General features: G+C 65.5%; 1 protein-coding gene across 1 annotated transcript; it reads left to right on the forward strand.

Moving 5' to 3' along the window:
• The first annotated feature begins 819 nt into the window (after positions 1-819).
• On the forward strand, positions 820-18,442 carry USP19 (ubiquitin specific peptidase 19). The gene is given in 27 exon segments (XM_088528209.1): positions 820-959; positions 3,982-4,181; positions 4,183-4,228; positions 6,794-6,922; positions 7,519-7,652; positions 8,032-8,439; positions 8,825-9,092; positions 9,235-9,391; positions 9,495-9,566; positions 10,049-10,164; positions 10,478-10,692; positions 10,993-11,194; positions 11,273-11,406; positions 11,599-11,757; positions 11,875-11,985; positions 12,119-12,229; positions 12,387-12,488; positions 12,856-12,996; positions 13,159-13,277; positions 13,507-13,644; positions 13,725-14,089; positions 14,756-14,866; positions 15,265-15,481; positions 15,718-15,870; positions 15,966-16,129; positions 16,204-16,382; positions 18,177-18,442. Coding segments are annotated over 26 exon segments (4,269 nt in total). The 5' UTR covers positions 820-959; positions 3,982-4,118; the 3' UTR covers positions 18,432-18,442.
• Positions 18,443-18,638: the final 196 nt, after the last annotated feature.

Genomic DNA, 18,638 nt, shown 5'->3' on the forward strand with positions numbered 1-18,638 from the left:
GGCTGTGCCTGTTGCCCGCTGCCGTTGGCCATCGCCTGTTGGCTGTTGCTGTTGGCCATGGCCGTTGGCCATTGCCCATTGGCTGTTGCCATTGCCTGCTGCCGCTGGCCATGGCCATAGCTATTGGCCATTCCCCATTTCCCATTGCCCGTTGCCACTGGCCATGGCCGTTGGCTGTTTCTCATTGCCCGTTGCCTGTTGCCGCTGGCCATGACCATGGCTGTTGGCCATTTCCCATTGCCCATTGGCCATTGCCATTTCCCATTGCCGCTGGCCGTGGCTGTTAGCCATTTCCCATTGCCCATTGCCCACTGCCGTTGCCACTGGCCGTGGCCATGGCCGCTGGCCATTTCCCATTGCCCATTGCCCATTGCCACTAGCCATGGCCGTGGCCATTGGCCATTTCCCATTGGCCATTGCCCGTTGCCTGTTGCCGCTGGCTGTGGCCGTGGCCGCTGGCCATTTCCCATTTCCCGTTGCCCGTGGCCGTTGCCGTTGGCCATTTCCCACTGGCCATTGCCATTTCCTGTTGCCGTTGGCCATTTCCCATTTCCCATTGCCCGTGGCCGTTGCCGTTGGCCATTTCCCGTTGCCCGTGGCCGTGGCCGCCGCGGCTGTCGCCCGGCCCGTTACCATGGTGACGCCCCGGCGGCGCCCGGGAGCGGAGGTCGCGCCCTTGGCGCGCGGGCCGCCCGCGGCGGCGGCGCGGTGACGTCACGGCCGCGTCGTTGCCATGGCGCCGCCGCTCCCGGGGCGGGGGGCTCGGGCTCGCGGGCGGCCCCCGGCGCGGGTCACATGACCGCTCCCCCCGCCCCGGCACGCTCCCGCGTCACGTGCTCCCGTGAACCGGTTCCCGGAAGTGCGTCACGCCTCGGGCCTGTCTCCGGCGTCGGCCCGCTCGGAACTTGGGCTCGAAACCAGCCGGAGCGGCGCGGAGCGGAGCGGCGGGCGGGGCGGCCGTGAGTGCGGCGGGCGCGAGGCCCCGGGCGGGCGGCGCTGGCGGCCCCGCGGCGAGGGCCGAGCAGCGGCGTGCGGGGGGCGGCCCGGCGCGGAGGCCGCGGCTCGGGGGCCTCCCGAGGGCCGGCGGGCGGCGCTGCCCGTGCGGGGCCGGGCGGCGCAGCCGAGCGCCCTTCCCAGGCCCGTTCCTCGTCCCGGTGCGCGAGGCCGAGCAGGGCACGCGGGGGCCGGGCTCCCCGCACAGGCCTCGCTGCTGTCCCGGTGCCGCGCGGGCTCCCGCGAGGGTGGCGGCGCGGGGAGGCTCCCGATCCAGCCCGCACGTCAGGCACCCCGGGAAAGCGGAGTGAGAAACGGGCTGAAGTTTCAGGACTGCTGATCGCGCAGGAGGCCGAGGACACTGGAAGTGTTTGTTTGCACGAGGGGGTCGTCGCTGTCAGCCGTGTTAAAGGCGTGGAGCATTCGGAAGGCATTGGAAAACGGGAGATGGGAGGGCTGCAGAGCCTCCTCCATAGCTGTCCAGCCTTGGAGCGTGAGGGGGATGCGGAAGAGAACCAGGGAATGGGGAGCCTTTCCCCTGCTTTGGGCTAAACGCGCTCCGGGTGCGTTTGGCAAACAGCATCTCCCTGCTCCGGGCCTGCTGCTGCCCAAGGAGCAGCCCGGAGCAGCTCTGCTGTGCGGAGAGCCGGTGCAGGGCTCCCCAGCCACTCGCTGCTGTCCCCACGGCCGCCCTGTCCTTGGGCCCACACAGCCACGTAGTGACCGGGGCCGGGGAATGGATCCGGGATAATAAATCTGGCAAGAAAGGGTTTCAGTCTGGACGTGCTCCTGCTCCGGTGTGCCCTGCAGCCCCGCGGATGCTTGCGCTGCCACAGAGCATGAAGGGAGAGGAAAGAGGGGCCTCCTCTTTCAGCAGCTATGCCAGGCTGTCCTAGCTGAAAGTGCTTGTGGCAGCGTTGTGTAAGGTGTATCTTCTGATTTTTTTTTTATTATTTATTAATGTGCAGCCCCTCAGGTGTTTCTTACAAATATATATGGCATTTAGCCAGGGGACTTTCACCTTCTCTCTCCTGCAAGCATCTCCCACAGAGCTAATATTCTTGTAACAGCAGTGCCAAAAATCCGGTGCCCCTGGACACTTGGCTGCGGAATAACCCCCCGCGCTGCGCGTTCCCTGGTTGCAGAGCAGGAGAAAGTCTTGAGGATCAGAGCGAATCGGTCAGAATAACCTGGGCTTTGTCTGCGCTTGCCTGAAACCCCGGGGTGCCCAGCAGGGCCTGGCTTTGGCACGGGTGGCGTGGCAAAAATCGAGAAAAGTTCCAGCCCCGCTTGGTTTCCCTCTTCCCTTAGAAATAACGGTCAGCAAAGTGCCTGAGGGGGCCAAGCCTCCCGCCCGGGATAGGAGCAGTGATTCCTCTGGGAGGAGTGGCTGGGAATCCAAACGTTCCCTTCGTGTTGCCCCTCTGGCTGCCCCTTCCCGCGGCCTGGGAGAGCCAGCAGAGCCTCCTCGGGGCTCGTTGGTCGCCTCGTGCCGCCCTTGGGAGGCCCTGGAGCCCCGTGCCGAGCAGCCGCTGCTGCTCGTCCTGCTCTTCCTGGGGCTCTCGCCCTCTGGATGCAGAAGTCCAGCTGGGAAAGCCGCCCTGCGGTTGCTGGGGCCGGGGAAGCTTTTGCATCGTTTTGTAGCCGACTCATTGAGCGTTCCCGGGCACTGCTCAGCGTTCCCGTCTCCGGGACGGTCGGAGGTGCCCGGCGGGGGCTCTGCGCTGCCAGGTGGCTTCGGTGGCCCCCAGGACAGGGCTGTTTGGGTCGCTGAGCCTGCAGGACTGCCTTGCTCTTGGGGTCCTGCGCAGTGCGCGGCTCTGACCTGGGCTTTGCGGCTACTTGTTGCCGCGAACGTTTCCAGAGCTCGGACGCGCCGAGCGGCCTGCGCGCAGCTCCGTCCCTCCAAACGCTTCCCGGGAAGCGAGTCCTGCGCCGGCCGGGTTGGGGCCGTGCGGCTGTGCCGTGTGCGGGTGCAGCTCCGTGTTGGATGGGGAGCTCCTCGGAGCAGAGGCCGGCTCGGCCGGCGGGCTCCGCTCCGTGTCCTCGGGTGCAATGGAGGAGATGTGGCGCCGCGCGGCAGCCCCGGGGCTGCTGCTGGGACAGGGATGCAGCTGCTCCCGCAGGAGCAGGTCCCGGCGCGAGGCTTTGCGGTGCCCGTGCAGCCGGGAGAGCCTCGGCGGCGCCAGCGGGATCTCGGGGCAGCTGTGCTCAGCGCGTTGCTCCTGCCCTGGCATCACCGCCCGGGATGCCGGAGTGAAACCGGAGAGGGAAGCCAGGCGGCGGCTCCCACGGCCCGTTGGGATGTGGGGCTCCGCGCGGGAGCGTCGGAGCGGCCGCCGGGCCCTGCCCTCTCCCGGCGCGCGCGGCCCGGCCGCGGTGTTTGGTTTCCAGGCCTGGCCCCTGCCGGCGCCGTCTGTAAATGGGCCGGGAGCTGCAGGGCGCCGCGCTCGGCTGCGGGGAGGAGCTCCCGGGAGGCTGCCCCGGCCCAGCCGGGCGCTTCTCCACTTTCTTCCTTCTTAGGGCGTTGCTCTCTCCCGCTCCGGCCCTCGTCCATGGGGCACCCTTTACTCAAGGGACCCGTGCAGGTGCCCCAAGGCCTGGGGCAGCCTGACCTGCTGATCCCAACGCTTCCTTGCGCAGCTCAGGGCGCTTCCCCTTTGCCTCAGGGTGTTGTTGGAGCCGGGAGTTTCTGAGGGCCAGGATTGCTGTGCTGGGTGCTTGGCAGTTGCTTTCCAGGCTTTTCATGTGTGTCACAAACAGCAGAGCCCTGGTTGTAGCTCACTTTTGGCAAACCCTTGGCACTTACAGCAGCTGGGTGAGGTGGGCTTCCCTGCTGAGAGTTTTCCTTGGAGCTTTCCATCAATGCTGCGGTGAAGGATGTGAAGCACCGACCCTGGGAAGGGCCCGCACTGGGGCAGAGCGGATCCTGGTGCTGCAGGGCCTTCTCCATCAGCTCTAGCCCAACTTGCTCTCTCTTCTCTTTAGGCCACTAGTTCCTTGCCAGAGAATTTGACCACAGAGAGTCTGCCAAGATAGCTGGGCCAGGAAGAAAACGTCGCACCCCTGACCCAGACTCCATTACCGACCCCGGCGGGCCGTTTGTGTCATCCAAACGGCTGAAAATGTCCAGCAGCGCCAATGCCCCTGGCCAGAGGAGGGTGTCCCGGGGCTTGGACGATGCCACCGAACAAGAAGAAGCAGAAGGATCGAGCCAACCAGGAGAGCAAGGAAGGTGAGAGGCCCTTGGCCACGCTGCCGGGCAGGATCTCACAGTATCCGCCGCGGGTTAAGCAGATTGCACTAATCGCTTCCTGCGGCCGCCTGTAACCCGTGTAACGTGGGATCCTCTTTGGCACGGCGTCCTCCCCGGACCTGTAACCTCCCTGTGTCGAGGCGCTGCTTAGCTCTAGGTCCGCGAGGGCAGGCCGGCCCCGCTTCCGTGTTCGCTTGAGCTTCCCGGTGACCTTGGTGGCTGTTTCCAGGCTGGACTCTAGTCGGTGCTCCGGGGTGGGGCCGGCTGCCGCAGCCAGCGGCGCGGGGCGAAGCCTGCGCTGCTCTCGCACCCGGCCACGTTATCGCTGCTCACGGGGGGCCGGGTGCCCCTGCACATGAGGTGCAGGACCTGGTGCTTCGGGGCAAGCGGTGGCTGCAGGCAAACGGTGGCTTTGGAGCCATTCCCTGCGCAGCTATTGCAAACCAGTGCCAGCCGTGGCCTCAGGTGCCACGGGCAGGGCAGGACGCAGCAAGGGTTCCTCCAGCAACCTTGTGGCCCTGGCAAATTGCTCGATTCCCGTGCCTTACTCCGTGATGACTGTTGTAACCTCAAAATAACGCAGTGTTTTGTAGGCCAAGGTAAAGGAGTGCTTGCTGAGCTCTGAGCTGTGGTGGTAGGATGCAGTCGGCGCAGTTGCACCGATCTGCTGTGGTCCTGGCTGGTTTGCAGCCGGTCAAGCCGGCAGTGAGGGCCCTCTGCATGCTCCAAAGTGGAAACCCTGGCTCCTGTGTGTCTGCTTCTCCCACTGGGCACTGCTGCTGCTCCTGTGCTCCAGGACAAGCATCATCCCCCTTGCTTGCTGCAGCTTGCACTCTGTGGGCATGGAGCAGACCTGGAGATGCTCCTGGGTCTCAGGAACACTGCAGGGAGCTGGGATCGGGCGTCAGGTCAGTTTGGTGCTGTGGTCTAATGTGGCAGAAAACTTTAGCTGTGGCGTCCAGCAGGTTGTGGGGTAACGGGGGGCTGCCTGGTTCTCTGGTTACAGCAAAACTGGTTTGAACACAACCAAATGTCAGGCTTGCCATGTAGGATCGAGCAGAGGGCAGAGCTCCTGTGCGGGAGAGCCCGAGGCAGGACAGCCCAGGTCCCTGAGGGGGCACAAGGAGCAGTTACCACGCGCTCCCCCCGTGAGACTGGTCTCAAAACGGCACTGCCCATCTAGGGCAGTGATGATGCTGCTTCTGTTGGTGCTGGTGAGCCTGGGTTCCCTGGTGTGGCCCAGAGGGTCATCCTGGGCTGTCACCTGCTACAGGCCAGGCTCGGCGGGGAAAGGGGAGGCGTGAGGAAGCAGGGAAGGGAAATGGTTCTGCCAAGCAGCACGAGCAGATCCAAAAGCTTCTCCAGAGGTTCGTGGGAGAAGGCGGTGTGTGAAACTTTGTGCATCGGAGTGCTCGCCCGCACCCCGAGGTGACACGATGACAGACCCGTGCTCTGCTTCTCTGCCCACTAGTGTCTCGCCCTGAGCTCGAGCAGGCTGAGACTGCCCAGGAGAGAGGCGCAGAGGAGGGTAAGTGGGGGTGTGCGCTGGCTCTCAGAGCATGGCCAAGGAGAGCCCTGCAGAGGCACCTGCGGCTCTCATCTTGTAATCCTGCAGCCCGGCGTGCGGCAGCACTAACCGGAGTGCTCCCTCGCTCCAGCGCTTGTCCTAACGGGATGCAGCCCCCCGGAAGCAGCAGCGGAGGGTGCATGTGGCTGCGCGGGGCAGGCTGCTTCTGACGTGGGTTCTGCTGCGCTCCCGAGCGCAGACCGGGGACCCTGGCTGCAGTCCTCCCTGCTGCTCGTTTGTGACTTCTTGCTGAAGTCCTGCTGGGCTGGGGAGCTCCCCCACAGTGTCACCCAGCAGGCAGCGCTGCGGGTGTCTGCTTTGGCACCAGGGCCTTGCTCAGAGGACAGCACAAGGCCCTCCTGCCACAGAGGGCAGACCTGTCCTGATTTCAAGCTAAGGAAACATCAGCTTTTTGCCCCGATGACTCCAGGATACCATGCTGCCCGACCGGGAGCTTGGCAGGCGCCTGATGGGGATCCAGTGTGCGGCAGAACATCGTTTGCTCCCTGGTGCCACGTTCTTGCCAGGCTGGCTGTGTGTCAGCCCTGCTAACAGTTTCCATCTGGCAGCAGTACAGTGCTCTTAGCAGTTGCAGCTGTACTGCTTGGTTTGCACATGCAAAGGGGAAGCTACAATTTCTGATTGTGATCAGAATCCACCCGAATCCCCCAGAGTGATCCTGTGGCTTCCTCATTGCCTGGAAAAGCAGCAAGTGCTTTATAACCAAGAGAAGCCACCCCTTCTTCCACCTGGGCTGAGAAAATCCCCACCTTTCTGATCTTTCTGGTTTCCACCGGGATTCACCTGCCTTGTTGCTCTGGCCTCTCGGAGCGGCTCGCGAGTGTCCTGTTCGTGGTCGTGATCCGCAGTCCTCATGCTGCTTGTCCCGTTGAGGCGAGCTCGTGCCCCCTGGCAGAGCAGGGGACATCGCAGCCTCGTGCCACGCGCGTGGGTGACGCTGCCCTCCCTCTCCGCAGAGCTGCTGCTGGACTGGAAGCAGAACGCTGAGGAGATCATCGTCAAGCTCAACTTGGGCAGCGGAGCCCTGAGGGTGGAGGACGTGGACGCTGCTTTCACCGACACCGATTGCGTGGTCAAACTGCCAGGTACAGGGAGCAGAGCGGCTGCTGCCAGCGCTTCTCCGGCAGGGCTTGGCCTGGCCCTGGGCCAGGCACGGGGCTGATCCAAGCAAGTGTGAAACCTCTGCCTCGGGAGGAGACTTACCCGCCGCTTTGGGGACCTGGCCTGCCCCGGGGCACTGCTCTGGCACGGCTTCAGCCAGGCAGGGCCGATACGAGCGTCCGAGCGGGAGGCTGCAGGGAGTGGGAGGACAGGAGCTGGCCTCTGTGCCAAAGGGACAAGTGCCCCCGTTCTGCAGGACCTGTCCCTGCCTCCCGCTCGCCGGGGTGCTGGTTTGGTTCCAGCAGGGTCTTGCCAAGGGGCTGAGCCAGCCCTGGGTATTAACTCGGAATAATGGCCCTGCTCCTGAGGGCAGGGAGACCCAGGGCCTTCCCTCTGGGAAGGAAGCCAGCCAGATGTGTGGCAGCAAGCCCCAGGCAGCTGACGTTGCCCCGAGGGTGGTGGCAATCTGCCTGCAGCCCCTTTGGCCCTTGGTGCTCCCTTGGCACTGGTGAAGCAGGGCCGTGGGGTGGGAGGCTGTGCTGCGAGCGCCGCCTGAGCTGCGGGTGCCCTTCGCTTGCAGATGGGCGCCAGTGGAGCTGTCAGTTCTACGCGGAGATCGAGGGCTCCTGCAGCAAGGTCCAGTGCAAGAAGGGCAACGTCCTGCAGCTTGTGCTTCAGAAGAAGGTCCCGCTCCACCACTGGGCTTCGCTTCTGGTGAGGCGAGGAGGGGCTGTCCCTTTGGGGGACTTTACTGGCAGGGCTGGGAGCTGGGGTGATGCTTTTGGTGCCTGCCTGGGAGCTGCCCTTGCCCAGGGAGCTCTGTGCAGCCCGTCCTGCATCCACAAGCTACGTCAGGGCAATGACCCAGCTGGGATGGGGATGTTTCATCACGCCCTTGTTCCTGCAGCCCAAACAGGCTCCAGGGCTGGGAGCAGGCACCCAGGGTGCCCTGGGAAGGGGGAGCCAGGGCTCTGCTCTGGCCCACGTGAGATTTCTGTCGCTGATGTGCTGGTGTGTGGAACCCCTGAAAGGGCGAGGGGCTGGCAAAGAGTGACCTGCCTGGGTTCCCACCACACTGCCTTGCCGTTTGCAGAAGAAACGGAAGGATGGATCCAAAGAGCTCGCCAAAGGGGCCATGTGCTGGGAGAACGGGAAGGAGAAGGCGGCCGCTGTAGAGGCGGCCCCTGAAGAGCCGAGGGCCGAGAGCACAGAACCACCACGGCCCAGGCGGGAGCCCTCCAACCCCAAGCGCGCTCAGGGAAGGAGCGAGGCCCTGGGAGGGAAGAGCCCAGCCAGCCCAGGGACGCAGAGCGGCCCCAGCGCCAAGCGGGCAGTGTACCTCAAAGTGGCTCCGAGCGAGGAGGAGCCCAACGCCAGGGTGGCCGGGAGCGTGGAGCCCAGCAAGGGGCACAGCGGGAGGCCGGGCGGCCGTCGCAACGGCAGAGCCGCCCAGGGCGACGTGCCCACAGCCCTCGCAGACGTCACGCCGCCGCTGGAGAAGGTACCAGAGGACCCACCTGAACGGGGCACCCCTTTCCCTCGGCCCCTGCGCAGGGGGTGCTGCTCCTGGATCCCTGGGTGGTGGAGAGGGCTGCTGCGGGCCTGATCCCAGCAGGAAGGTGGGGTGAAATGCAGCACAAGAGCTGGCAACCGGCATCGCTGCGGACATGGGGACACAGCACTCGCTGGGTTTAGCACATCGTCTGGATTGAGATGGTGCCAACACGACACTGAGCCCAGCAGATGGGTTGTGTAGGGATAGCAGAGGTACAGGGACACAACTGCCTCGTGACAGGAGCAGGTTGCAGAGGAGCTGTGGTGGGATGGGCTGGGACAGCTCCCAGGTGGGGTCGTTTGTTCCTCACTATGTCCCTCGACCGTGACAGGCCACGGTTTTGACAAAGGAGACCGGTCCCATGGAGATGCCACCTCTCACAGCTACCACAGAGATGTTCCCCCACTGTGTTGCCACCTGCGTGGAGAAGAGAGTCCTGCAGCCAGGCAGCCCCGGCGAGGCTTCCCGGAGCCGGGACTGTGCGTCTGGCCTCGGAGAGAGCTCTAAGGCCATTCCAGCAGCCACCCCTGCCCTGGGCAGAGATGGTGAGAAGAGAGACTGGTCCAAGGACGACGTGGCCCTGGAAGCAGCGGCTGATGGTGAGTGGCCCCAGCCCAGGGCCAGCATCCGCAGGAAGGTCTGCAGGAAGGCCCACCTGGTCGGACGCTGTCCTGGGCCAGCCTGCAGTGCTGCCTCTGTGCACAGGGAAAGTAACGTCTCTCTGTGGCTTTCCCTGCCCAGAGCCAGAGCCCAGAGTGAGCCTGGCCTTTGTGAAGAATGACTCATACGAGAAGGGCAATGACCTGGTGGTGGTGCACGTCTATGTGAAGGAGATCCACAAGGAGACATCCAAGGTGTTGTTCCGGGAGCAGGACTTCACGCTGGTGTTCCAGACAAGGTAGAGGCGAGCCCCGCGGTGGCGCCAGGCTGCCACAGAGCTGGCTGCAGCACAGCTACTTGTTTGTTCACTTCTCACCTACTTCTGTTGTTCTTTGTTGCAGCGATGCAAACTTCCTTCGCCTCCATCCTGGCTGCGGGCCCCACACCGTGTTCTGGTGGCAGGTGAAGCTCAGGTACTGCTCCTGCTCCTGCCTTTCAAGCTGTGCCAAGGTGAGGGAGGAGAGGGTGCAGAGCTGGAGCAGGAGCCAGTCCCAGCTGAATGGCCTGTGCAGGCCATGCCCGTGTTTGTGCCTGGGGGTCTTCCTTGTACTGTGCTGCACTAACACCTCAAGCCTGAGGTGCTTTGGATTGATGTGGTGGCTTGTGGGGATGGGAATCCCAGTGTCTTCCCCCTGCAGCCTGAGCTTCCCGAAGGTTGAGCCAGACTTTGTGGCTGATGCTCGACAAGGTTGAGCATGTGGAGACGAGCAGAACAGACATGCCAGAACAGGGGCCCTCTGTGCGGTCGGGGTTGAGGGTTTCTGTGCTGCTTCACAGGGACCAACCTTGGAATCGGTACTTGCGTGGAGAACACAGTGCTGTTCTGCAGAGGTTTCGGGGTGTCAGGCTCTGGGGGGACCCAGTGCGTGCCTGACCTGCACCACTTGCCTTGCAGGAACCTCATTGAGCCGGACAAGTGCACGTACAGCTTCACAGTGTCGCGCATCAACGTCTGCCTGAAGAAACGCCACAGCCAGCGCTGGGGGGGCCTGGAAGCTCCGGCCACACGAGGTCTGCAGCCTGGCTTCTCCTTGTCCTGCCCGCTGTGCCCCGCTGGGGCATGGCCGGGGTCCTCCTGCCGCCAGGAGGACGGTGCCGGGGGGCTGTGGGGAGGCAGAGGGGCTCAGCGGGCACAGACAGGAGGGATTTCGGGACAGGGCGAGCTGGAGGCAGGGCGCTGCCGTTCCTCTTGCTCGTGGGGGAGAGCAGTGGGAAGGAGCCTGTGTGCGAGCGTGGGCTGAGCCCTCTGCGGCGAGCCCTGCTGTGGGCAGCTGCCCCTGCACACGGTGCTGCTAACCACAGGCCCCCCTTCCCCCTTTTTAAGGTGCAGTGGGTGGTGCAAAGGTTGCCATGCCCACAGGCCCTACCCCGCTGGATAAGAGCCCGCCAGGCAGTAACCAGCACCCCCTGTCCAGCAAGGAGGAGGCCCGAGCCAGCGACAAGGAGAAGCCGCGTGTGGAGGACGGGGGCCTGGACGGCGTGGCGGCCCGTACGACCCCGGAGCACGTGGCAGTGAAACAAGAGCCGCACATCCCCTCTGTGAGTGGGAGCACACTGGGATCGAGGCCTCAAGTGGGAGCGGGCTGGGTGCTTGACCCCTCCATGTGGTGTGGAAATGTCCCCTTGGTGCTGCTCCGGGGACAAGCAAACTTCCCAGCCCTCACCAGCACATTCAGGGTGGCAAGTTGGCCTGGCTGCCAGTCAGAGCAAAAACACAACCTGCCAATGGGAGGTGGGAAGGGGATGCGATTGCTCCTAGCCAGGGGGCTGCCTCAGGTATGTGGGTTCCTCTGATGTTTCTGGAAAGCAGCGTCCTCACTGCCAGCTCTGCTTTGGCAGCCCAAGCCGACGTGCATGGTGCCGCCGATGACGCACAGCCCGGTGAGCAGCGAGAGCGTGGAGGATGAGGAGGACGAGGATGAGAAGAAGAAGGTGTGCCTGCCCGGCTTCACGGGGCTGGTGAACCTGGGCAACACCTGCTTCATGAACAGCGTCATCCAGTCGCTGTCCAACACGCGGGAGCTGCGCGACTACTTCCACGGTGAGCGCGCACCCCTGGAGCCCAGCGGGGCCCTGCGCTCAGACGGCACAGCCTGAGCTCTCCCGTGTCCCTCCGCAGATCGGTCCTTCGAGTCAGAAATCAACTACAACAACCCGCTGGGGACGGGGGGCCGCCTGGCCATCGGCTTCGCCATGCTGCTGCGGGCGCTGTGGAAGGGCACGCACCATGCCTTCCAGCCCTCCAAGCTGAAGGTAGGGCCATACGCGGCAGCAGCCAGGCTGTGCTCGCCCAGGGGCCTCTGACCCTGCTCCCTGGGCATGTGGTTGCCCTTCCAGTGCTGCTGAGAGCCAGCTGGCTGAGGGTGGGCGCAGCCGGGCTTGGCACGCGGGCTGGGCAGCGCCGCTGGGTGCTGCTCGCCGGCCCTCACTGCTCTGCTCCCCCAGGCGATCGTGGCCAGTAAGGCCAGCCAGTTCACGGGCTACGCCCAGCACGACGCTCAGGAGTTCATGGCCTTCCTGCTCGATGGCCTGCACGAGGACCTCAACCGCATCCAGAACAAGCCCTACACCGAGACAGTTGACTCGGATGGGAGGCCAGACGAGGTGAGGGTGCCTCTCCCCAGCACTGTTGGTGCTGCATGGCAATCCTAGCTGCTGGGCGAGCACATACCGTGAGGCTGCTGGGTTTAGCAAAGAGCTGAGCCCTCTGTCTCCCCGCAGGTGGTAGCTGAGGAGGCCTGGCAACGACACAAGATGAGGAACGACTCCTTCATCGTGGACCTGTTTCAGGGCCAGTACAAATCCAAGCTTGTGTGCCCAGTGTGCTCTAAGGTACGGCAGCCCTGGAAGCTCTGCACTCTCTCCAGCAGTCTTGGGCCTGTGTGCCCTGAGCACAGGTCACTGGGCTGGACCTTGGATCTGCTTCCTGGCACTTCCCACAACTGAGTTGCTCTTGATTCTGCAGGTGTCCATCACCTTCGACCCCTTCCTGTACCTACCAGTACCCCTCCCACAGAAACAGAAGGTGCTGACTGTCTACTACTTTGCAAAAGAGCCACACAAGAAACCTATCAAGGTAAAGGACACCACCTGCTCTGGGGGGATGTAGCCTGCAAGGCTGCTAGGAAAGATCACAAGTCATCAGTCCTTTGCTAATGAACTTAGCCTTGTGATGAACAAAGACTCGCATGCCTTGGTGTGTTGTGACTGACATGGCGCTTCCCCCATGGCAGTTCCTCGTGAGTATCAGCAAGGAAAACTCCAGTGCCATGGAGGTTCTGGACTCAGTGGCCCACAGCGTGCGTGTGAAACCAGAGAACCTGCGCCTGGCAGAGGTGAGAGCACTTCAGCTGGGAAGCAGGACAGGGACAGTTCCTGTGGGTGCCCCTGGGTCCTGCAGCTCTGCAGGGAGTTTGCCCCTCAGGCGGTCACTTGCCCTGATCCGGCGTGGAAAAACCTGCCCTGTTATCCTGTCTCACACCCCGAGTGCTGCCTGGCAGATCTGGGCTCAGGAGGGTTGAGCTGTGGTGGTGGGGTGGAAGAGGTTCATCCCCTGCAACTGGGCAATGAGCTGAGCACAGTGTCCCCGAGTTGCTGCTCTCCCCACTGCTTGTTGTGAGGCAGCTTGTCTCGAAGGGTGGGCAAAGCTCTCTGGGCCCGGGGCAGCCCTCACAAAGCCTCACTCTGCTGCTTTCCTGGCAGGTGATCAAGAACCGCTTCCACCGCATGTTCCTGCCGTCCCACTCGCTGGACACAGTCTCCCCCACGGACCTTTTGCTCTGCTTCGAGGTGCTGTCCCCAGAGCTGGCCAAGGAGCGGGTGGTGGAGCTGCAGGTCCAGCAGGTAGGCAGAGGGCAGAGATGGGGACCGCTCAGAGGGAGAGCAGCACCAGGACCCATGAGTGCCCAGCACATGGCCCTGGCATCCTCCCCTCCAGGGGCTTTCCCAGGCAGCCTCACCCTGCCCAGGTGCCCTTCCCCAGCCAACGTCTTCCTTGTCCCACAGCGCCCGCAGGTGCCCAGCGGCCCCGTGGCCAAATGCGCGGCCTGCCAGAAGAAGCAGCTGTCGGAGGACGAGAAGCTCCGGCGCTGCACGAGGTGCTATCGAGTCGGTTACTGCAACGTGTGAGTTGCCGCAGTGCCTGGCAGGAAGGAGGGAGGGTTTCCTGGATTGAGGGATTGGATGGGATTGCTCAGCCTGCCAGGGGAGGCAGGAGAGGCCTGGCCTTCAGGAGAGCTAGTCTGGGCCACGGGGTTCTGCCTGTCCCCAGTGTGCCCCTCTGGCCCTGCTGAGCTTGTGCCCAGGAGACGACGGGCACAGACACCGGGTTCAGCGGGGCTGCCTGTGTTACAGGGCATGTCAGAAAACGCACTGGCCGGACCACAAGGCTCTGTGCCGCCCCGAGAACATCGGCTTCCCCTTCCTCATCAGCGTGCCGGAGTCCCGCCTCACCTACGCCCGCCTGGCCCAGCTCCTGGAGGGCTATGCCAGGTAAGTGCCACGGGCAGGGGGTGCCTCTGCAAAGGGCATGGCCTGGGCATGGCTCTTCTGACTGTCACCTCCCTGCCCAGGTACTCGGTCAGCGTGTTCCAGCCTCCCTTCCAGCTGGGCCGCATGTCGCCAGAACAGGGGCTGCAGCCTCTGCTCCCGGACAAGCTGGAGCCCCCGGCCAAGAGCAGCTGTGGGGCAGCCCCCTCTGTCCCTGAGCTCGGGGACGGGGACAGGGCTCCCAGCCTCCCGCAGGAGCCCCCGCTCTCGCCGCCTGTACCCGAGCTGCACCCGGAGCTGGGCGACACCGGCACCGTCAGGAGCAAGGTGCTGGCAGCCAGGAGTTCCCTGCTCAGCTTGGATTCGGGCTTCTCCGAGCACATGGAGTCGCAGAGCGACAGCTGCTGCGAGAAGGAGCCCTCCTATGAGAGAGCCCTCAAGCCAGAAGGTAGGAGGGCAGCGGTTGCACAGCCACTACCGCCGTGCTGCCGCCTGTATTTCCCCTCTCCGTCTGTGCCAGGAGCTCAGGCAGCCTTCAGGCAAGGCAAGGAAGGGCTTCTCCCTCCGTGCCTGGCCCCGGAGACCCCTGGGGACCTACAGCAGGCCCATAGCAGCCCTGTTTTGGCACTGTTGCTGCACCTAAAATGCCTGACAGCCCACGCTCTGCCTTGCCCTGGCAGGCCCCAGGGCCGAGCAGAGACCTGGCTTGCAGGGAGGCCGGGCTGGAGCTGCCGTGGGAGGGCTGGGGAGGCAGGGGCTGGCAGGAGGCGCCGGATCCCTGCGGCAGGGCAGGGCCCCGCGGGCTGCGCGCGCGGCGTTCCCGGAGCTCTGACTCAACGGCACGGGAGCAGCCGCGCGCGGCTGCCTGGCTGTCACGTTTCCAGACACTCGTCTCAGGATGGCAGCAATGTGCAGTGAAGGGGCAAGGCAGGGAAGAGGAGCACAGCTTGCCAGGGGCAGGCGCCTGCTAAAAATAGTCAAGGACACTGGGCACGTGGTTGTGTCCCTGCAAGGCCATAGCATGCGGGGTGGGGGTGGGGGCACTGCAAATTCTTGGCCCCTACGCAGGGCAGGCCGGCAGTGCCACCAAGTATCTGTCCCTGCTCATCTGCAGCTGCCATCCCTGGGTACCAGCACACTCCGGACTCGCTGAGCGCCCGTGCCATGCAGTTCTACATCAACAAGATCGACGCTGCCAATAAAGAGCACAAGCTGGAAGATAAAGGTGAGCCCGGAGCCTGGGGGCAGCTCAGCCTTTGGCAGGCTGGTGCATCTGCTGCCTGTGAGCTCTGTGGGCCAGTGACACTCAGGTGCTGTCCCCAGCAGACTGCTCCATCCCTGTTCACCTCCCTGCGCTCACCATGCCCCTCATCCGAGCAGGGTGCCCATGGGGGTGCTGGCTGGGGAGACACCGCAGAGAGGGGCTTTGCCACCCTGCCTGCAGGACCCTGCTGTCCTGGCGTGGGGACCGTGGTGATGGGTGCTGCGGGGTGCCTGTCGGGGTGCTCCTATCCTGGAAACCCAGCCTCGTTGCTGTGCCAAGCGGGGCCAGGCCTAAATGCTGCCAGCCGTGGGCCTGGCCGTAGCCTGGGGTTGGTGGCTGAGCTGGGCACCCCTCTGCAGGGGACACCCCACTGGAGCTGGCGGACGACTGCTCCCTCGCCCTGGTGTGGAAGAACAACGAGCGCCTCAAGGAGTTCGTGCTGGTGGAGTCCAAGGAGCTGGAGTGCGTGGAGGACCCGGGCTCGGCCAGCGAGGCGGCGCGTGCGGGCCACTTCACCCTGGAGCAGTGCCTCAACCTCTTCACCAAGCCCGAAGTGCTGGCACCGGAGGAAGCGTGGTGAGGAGAGCGGCGGCGCGTGCAGCCCGCGGGCACCGGCAGCGCGGGGGGTTCCCCGGGAGCTGCCCGGGCCTGCGCACCACCCAAACGTGTCGGGCACGGGGGGTAAATTCAGTGCTGAGGAGGGCTGCACTCGCCTGCCCTAGGTCCCCCACGGGCTGTTTGTGCTTGGGTGGTGGCGGCCGCGAGGCCTGGAGCCCTCTCCTTGCTCGAGTAACAAGCGTGTTCTCCCCCAGGTACTGCCCCAAGTGCAAGCAGCATCGCGAGGCCTCCAAGCAGCTGATGCTGTGGCGCCTGCCCAACGTCCTCATCATCCAGCTCAAGCGCTTCTCCTTCCGCAGCTTCATCTGGAGGGACAAGATCAACGACATGGTGGACTTCCCTGTCCGGTGAGGGCCCGGGGACGGCCTGTGCTGCCCTTCAGCCGGGCTTCTCCCCTCCCCGGCGTTGGTGGCCCCTGACTTGTCCCTGTGCATCTCCCTAGGAGCCTGGACCTGAGCAAGTTCTGCATCGGCCGGAAGGGCGAGCAGCAGCTGCCCGTGTACGACCTGTACGCCGTGATCAATCACTACGGGGGCATGATCGGCGGGCACTACACGGCGTACGCCCGCCTGCCCAGCGACAAGAACAGCCAGCGCAGCGACGTGGGTGAGCACGCGGGGCCGCCCCCTCTCCCGCTGCCGCGGCGGCCACCCGGCCTGACCCTCCTGTCCCCTCCCCAGGCTGGCGGCTCTTCGATGACAGCACAGTGAACACCGTGGACGAGAGCCAGGTGGTGACCAGATACGCCTACGTCCTCTTCTACCGCCGGAGGAACTCTCCTGTGGAGAGACCCCTGCCAGGGCACCCCCCGGACCGCCGAGCCGAGCGCGCGCCCTCCGCCGAAGCTGCTGCCAGCCAGGTGAGAGCTCGCGTCCCCGCCGGCGCCGCCGGAGCCGGGACCGCGTGTGCCGCACGGGCCGTCCCGCTGCGGCTGCGGGGTGCAGTGTCTGTGGGTCCCCTGGGCCCAGGAGCGTGTGCGCACGGGCCTTGTCCTGCCCTTGCTGTGAGCCAGGGACAGTCTCTGTCCCCAGGGCCCGCAGGAGAGCTGGGTGCAGCCCTCAGCGTGGGGCGCTGGCGGCAGCGGGAGGTGCAGAGCTGTGTGAGGCGCTGGCGGAGGCAGCTGGGGGCCTGCCCCGCTGTGCTGTGTCCTGGGGAAGGCTGGGAGCGGTGACACCGGATCCGGCCGCGCCGGGGAGCTGCGCTGACCTTCCTCCGTGGACTGGCGAGGGGTGGGGGGCCCGTTCCGCTGCGGCCCGGTTCAAGGTCAGGCTGGGTGCAAACGAGGCCAAGATTAGAGCTGAACCAGAGGCCCCAGAGCCTCTGCGAGGAGCCGGAGAGAAACGTGCTGGAGCAAGCGGCCGCGGGGGCTGCCGGCGCCGCTCCCGCGCACGGCTCGGGCTGGTGTGGGCGCTTTGCAGGAGCCGCAGGAGGAAGGAAAGGCGGCTCCCGCGGGCTGGGCTCCCTCGTGCTGCGGCCCCGCTCCTGCACGCGGTGCCGGGGACGCGGCGCGGGCCTGCCCCATGGCGCTGTCTGGGCTCGTCCCCCGGTTCCTGCACCGGCGGCCCTGCCGGGGCCTGCGCGCGTTGGCGTCGCGTCGGGGCCCTTCTGCTGCTTGCAGAGAGGGCAGGAGCCGCCCGGCAGCGGCCAGGAGCGCCCGGCACGTCGGTGCCAGCTGCCAGCACCGTCCTGGCGCCAGGAACGCCGTGTCCTGGCACAGAGCTGGGCTGCAGGGCACGGGCCCGTCTGCCGCACCGCGCTACCCCGAGCACCGCGCCGAGGGGCCGGGGTTCGTCGCTTCCCCGCCACACTGGAGCCCCCAGCGCCGGGCTCTGCTCCCTGGCGGCACCATCCCAGCAGCACCGGCCTGCGCAGGTCCCCGTCAGAACCAGCGCCGCCAGCACTGGGGTCCACCAGGTCCCGGTCAGAACCAGCGCCCCCGGCACTGGGGTCCAACGCGTCCCCGGCAGCACCAGCTCCTCCCTGGTACCAGGACCCGCGAGCGCTGTGGCCCTGCGTCTGCACCCCCAGGCACTGGGTGCCCCTCCGGGAACAGGGCCCTGCTTGGCCACCCCCTGATCACTGGCACAGGAGGGATCCAGCACAGGAGGGATCCGTTGCCTGCGGAAGATCCTCCAGGAAGCTGGGCTGTCATTGGCTCTTGGAGGGATCCCGCCCACCGAAGCAGAGCTGTGACTGGTTGCGCCCCAACTGCGCCCACCAGCCCAAGTGCATCGCGATTGGCCGTCGTCCGAGAGATCCTCCAGCACACGGGAAAGCCGCACCCTGATTGGCTGCTGCCTGCCCGCTCCCTCACCTGGCCCCACCAATCCCAGAGCATCGGCTCCACAGGGATCCGTCCTGGAGAGGCGCCGGCGCCGCCGTCCGTGGCCTCGCGAAGACCCTGCCTCCCTCCCGCGCCAACCGGAGCCTCGCGCCAATGGAGCCCTGTGCCATTGCCGGAACCTTGCCGCGCCAACGGAGCCGCACGCAGCCCCCGGAGCGGCGCCGCCGGACCCCGACGTCCCCGAGAGCGGCGGGGGCGGGTCCGCGGCCGAGCGCGCTGCATGGGGCGGAGGGCTGGCTGGGCACGGGGAAGGCGAGGGCTGGCGCCCGTTGCGTTCCCCCGGTGCTGACGCAGGTTTCCACATCGCAGGCTTCTCTGATCTGGCAGGAACTGGAGGCCGAAGAGCGGGAGCAGGAGGCCGAAGAGCAGGACCTGCAGCTCGAGGCGCCTCACAGGCCTGCAAGGACCTCCGGGAGGCCCCGTGGCCCGAAGAGGAGTCCAGGCGCCCCGCGGCCCCCGGACGAAGGCTGCGTCCGATACTTTGTCCTGGCCACCACGGCCGCCATTGTGGCTCTCTTCCTGAACGTGTTCTACCCGCTCCTTTACCAAACGCGCTGGAGATAGCGCGGACACGCAGCCGGCACGGCGGGAGCCGCACGACGGAGACGGCAGCCGGCACCACGGAACGCTCCGGGAAGGACTCGCGGGCCGCCGGGATGAGCAGGCTCCGCCACGGGAAGCTCGGGGCCGCCGGCTCCCCCCTCCTGCTCCGGCAGCTCCGGTGTCAGCTGGCAGCGCCGCGGGGCCCGGCCCGCCCCTGCTGGCTCGCGG

This window comes from Tinamus guttatus, unplaced genomic scaffold, assembly GCF_059628265.1.
Source record: "Tinamus guttatus ecotype Peru unplaced genomic scaffold, ASM5962826v1 Tinamus_guttatus_pri_ptg000307l, whole genome shotgun sequence".
NCBI classification, from domain to species: Eukaryota; Metazoa; Chordata; class Aves; order Tinamiformes; family Tinamidae; genus Tinamus; species Tinamus guttatus.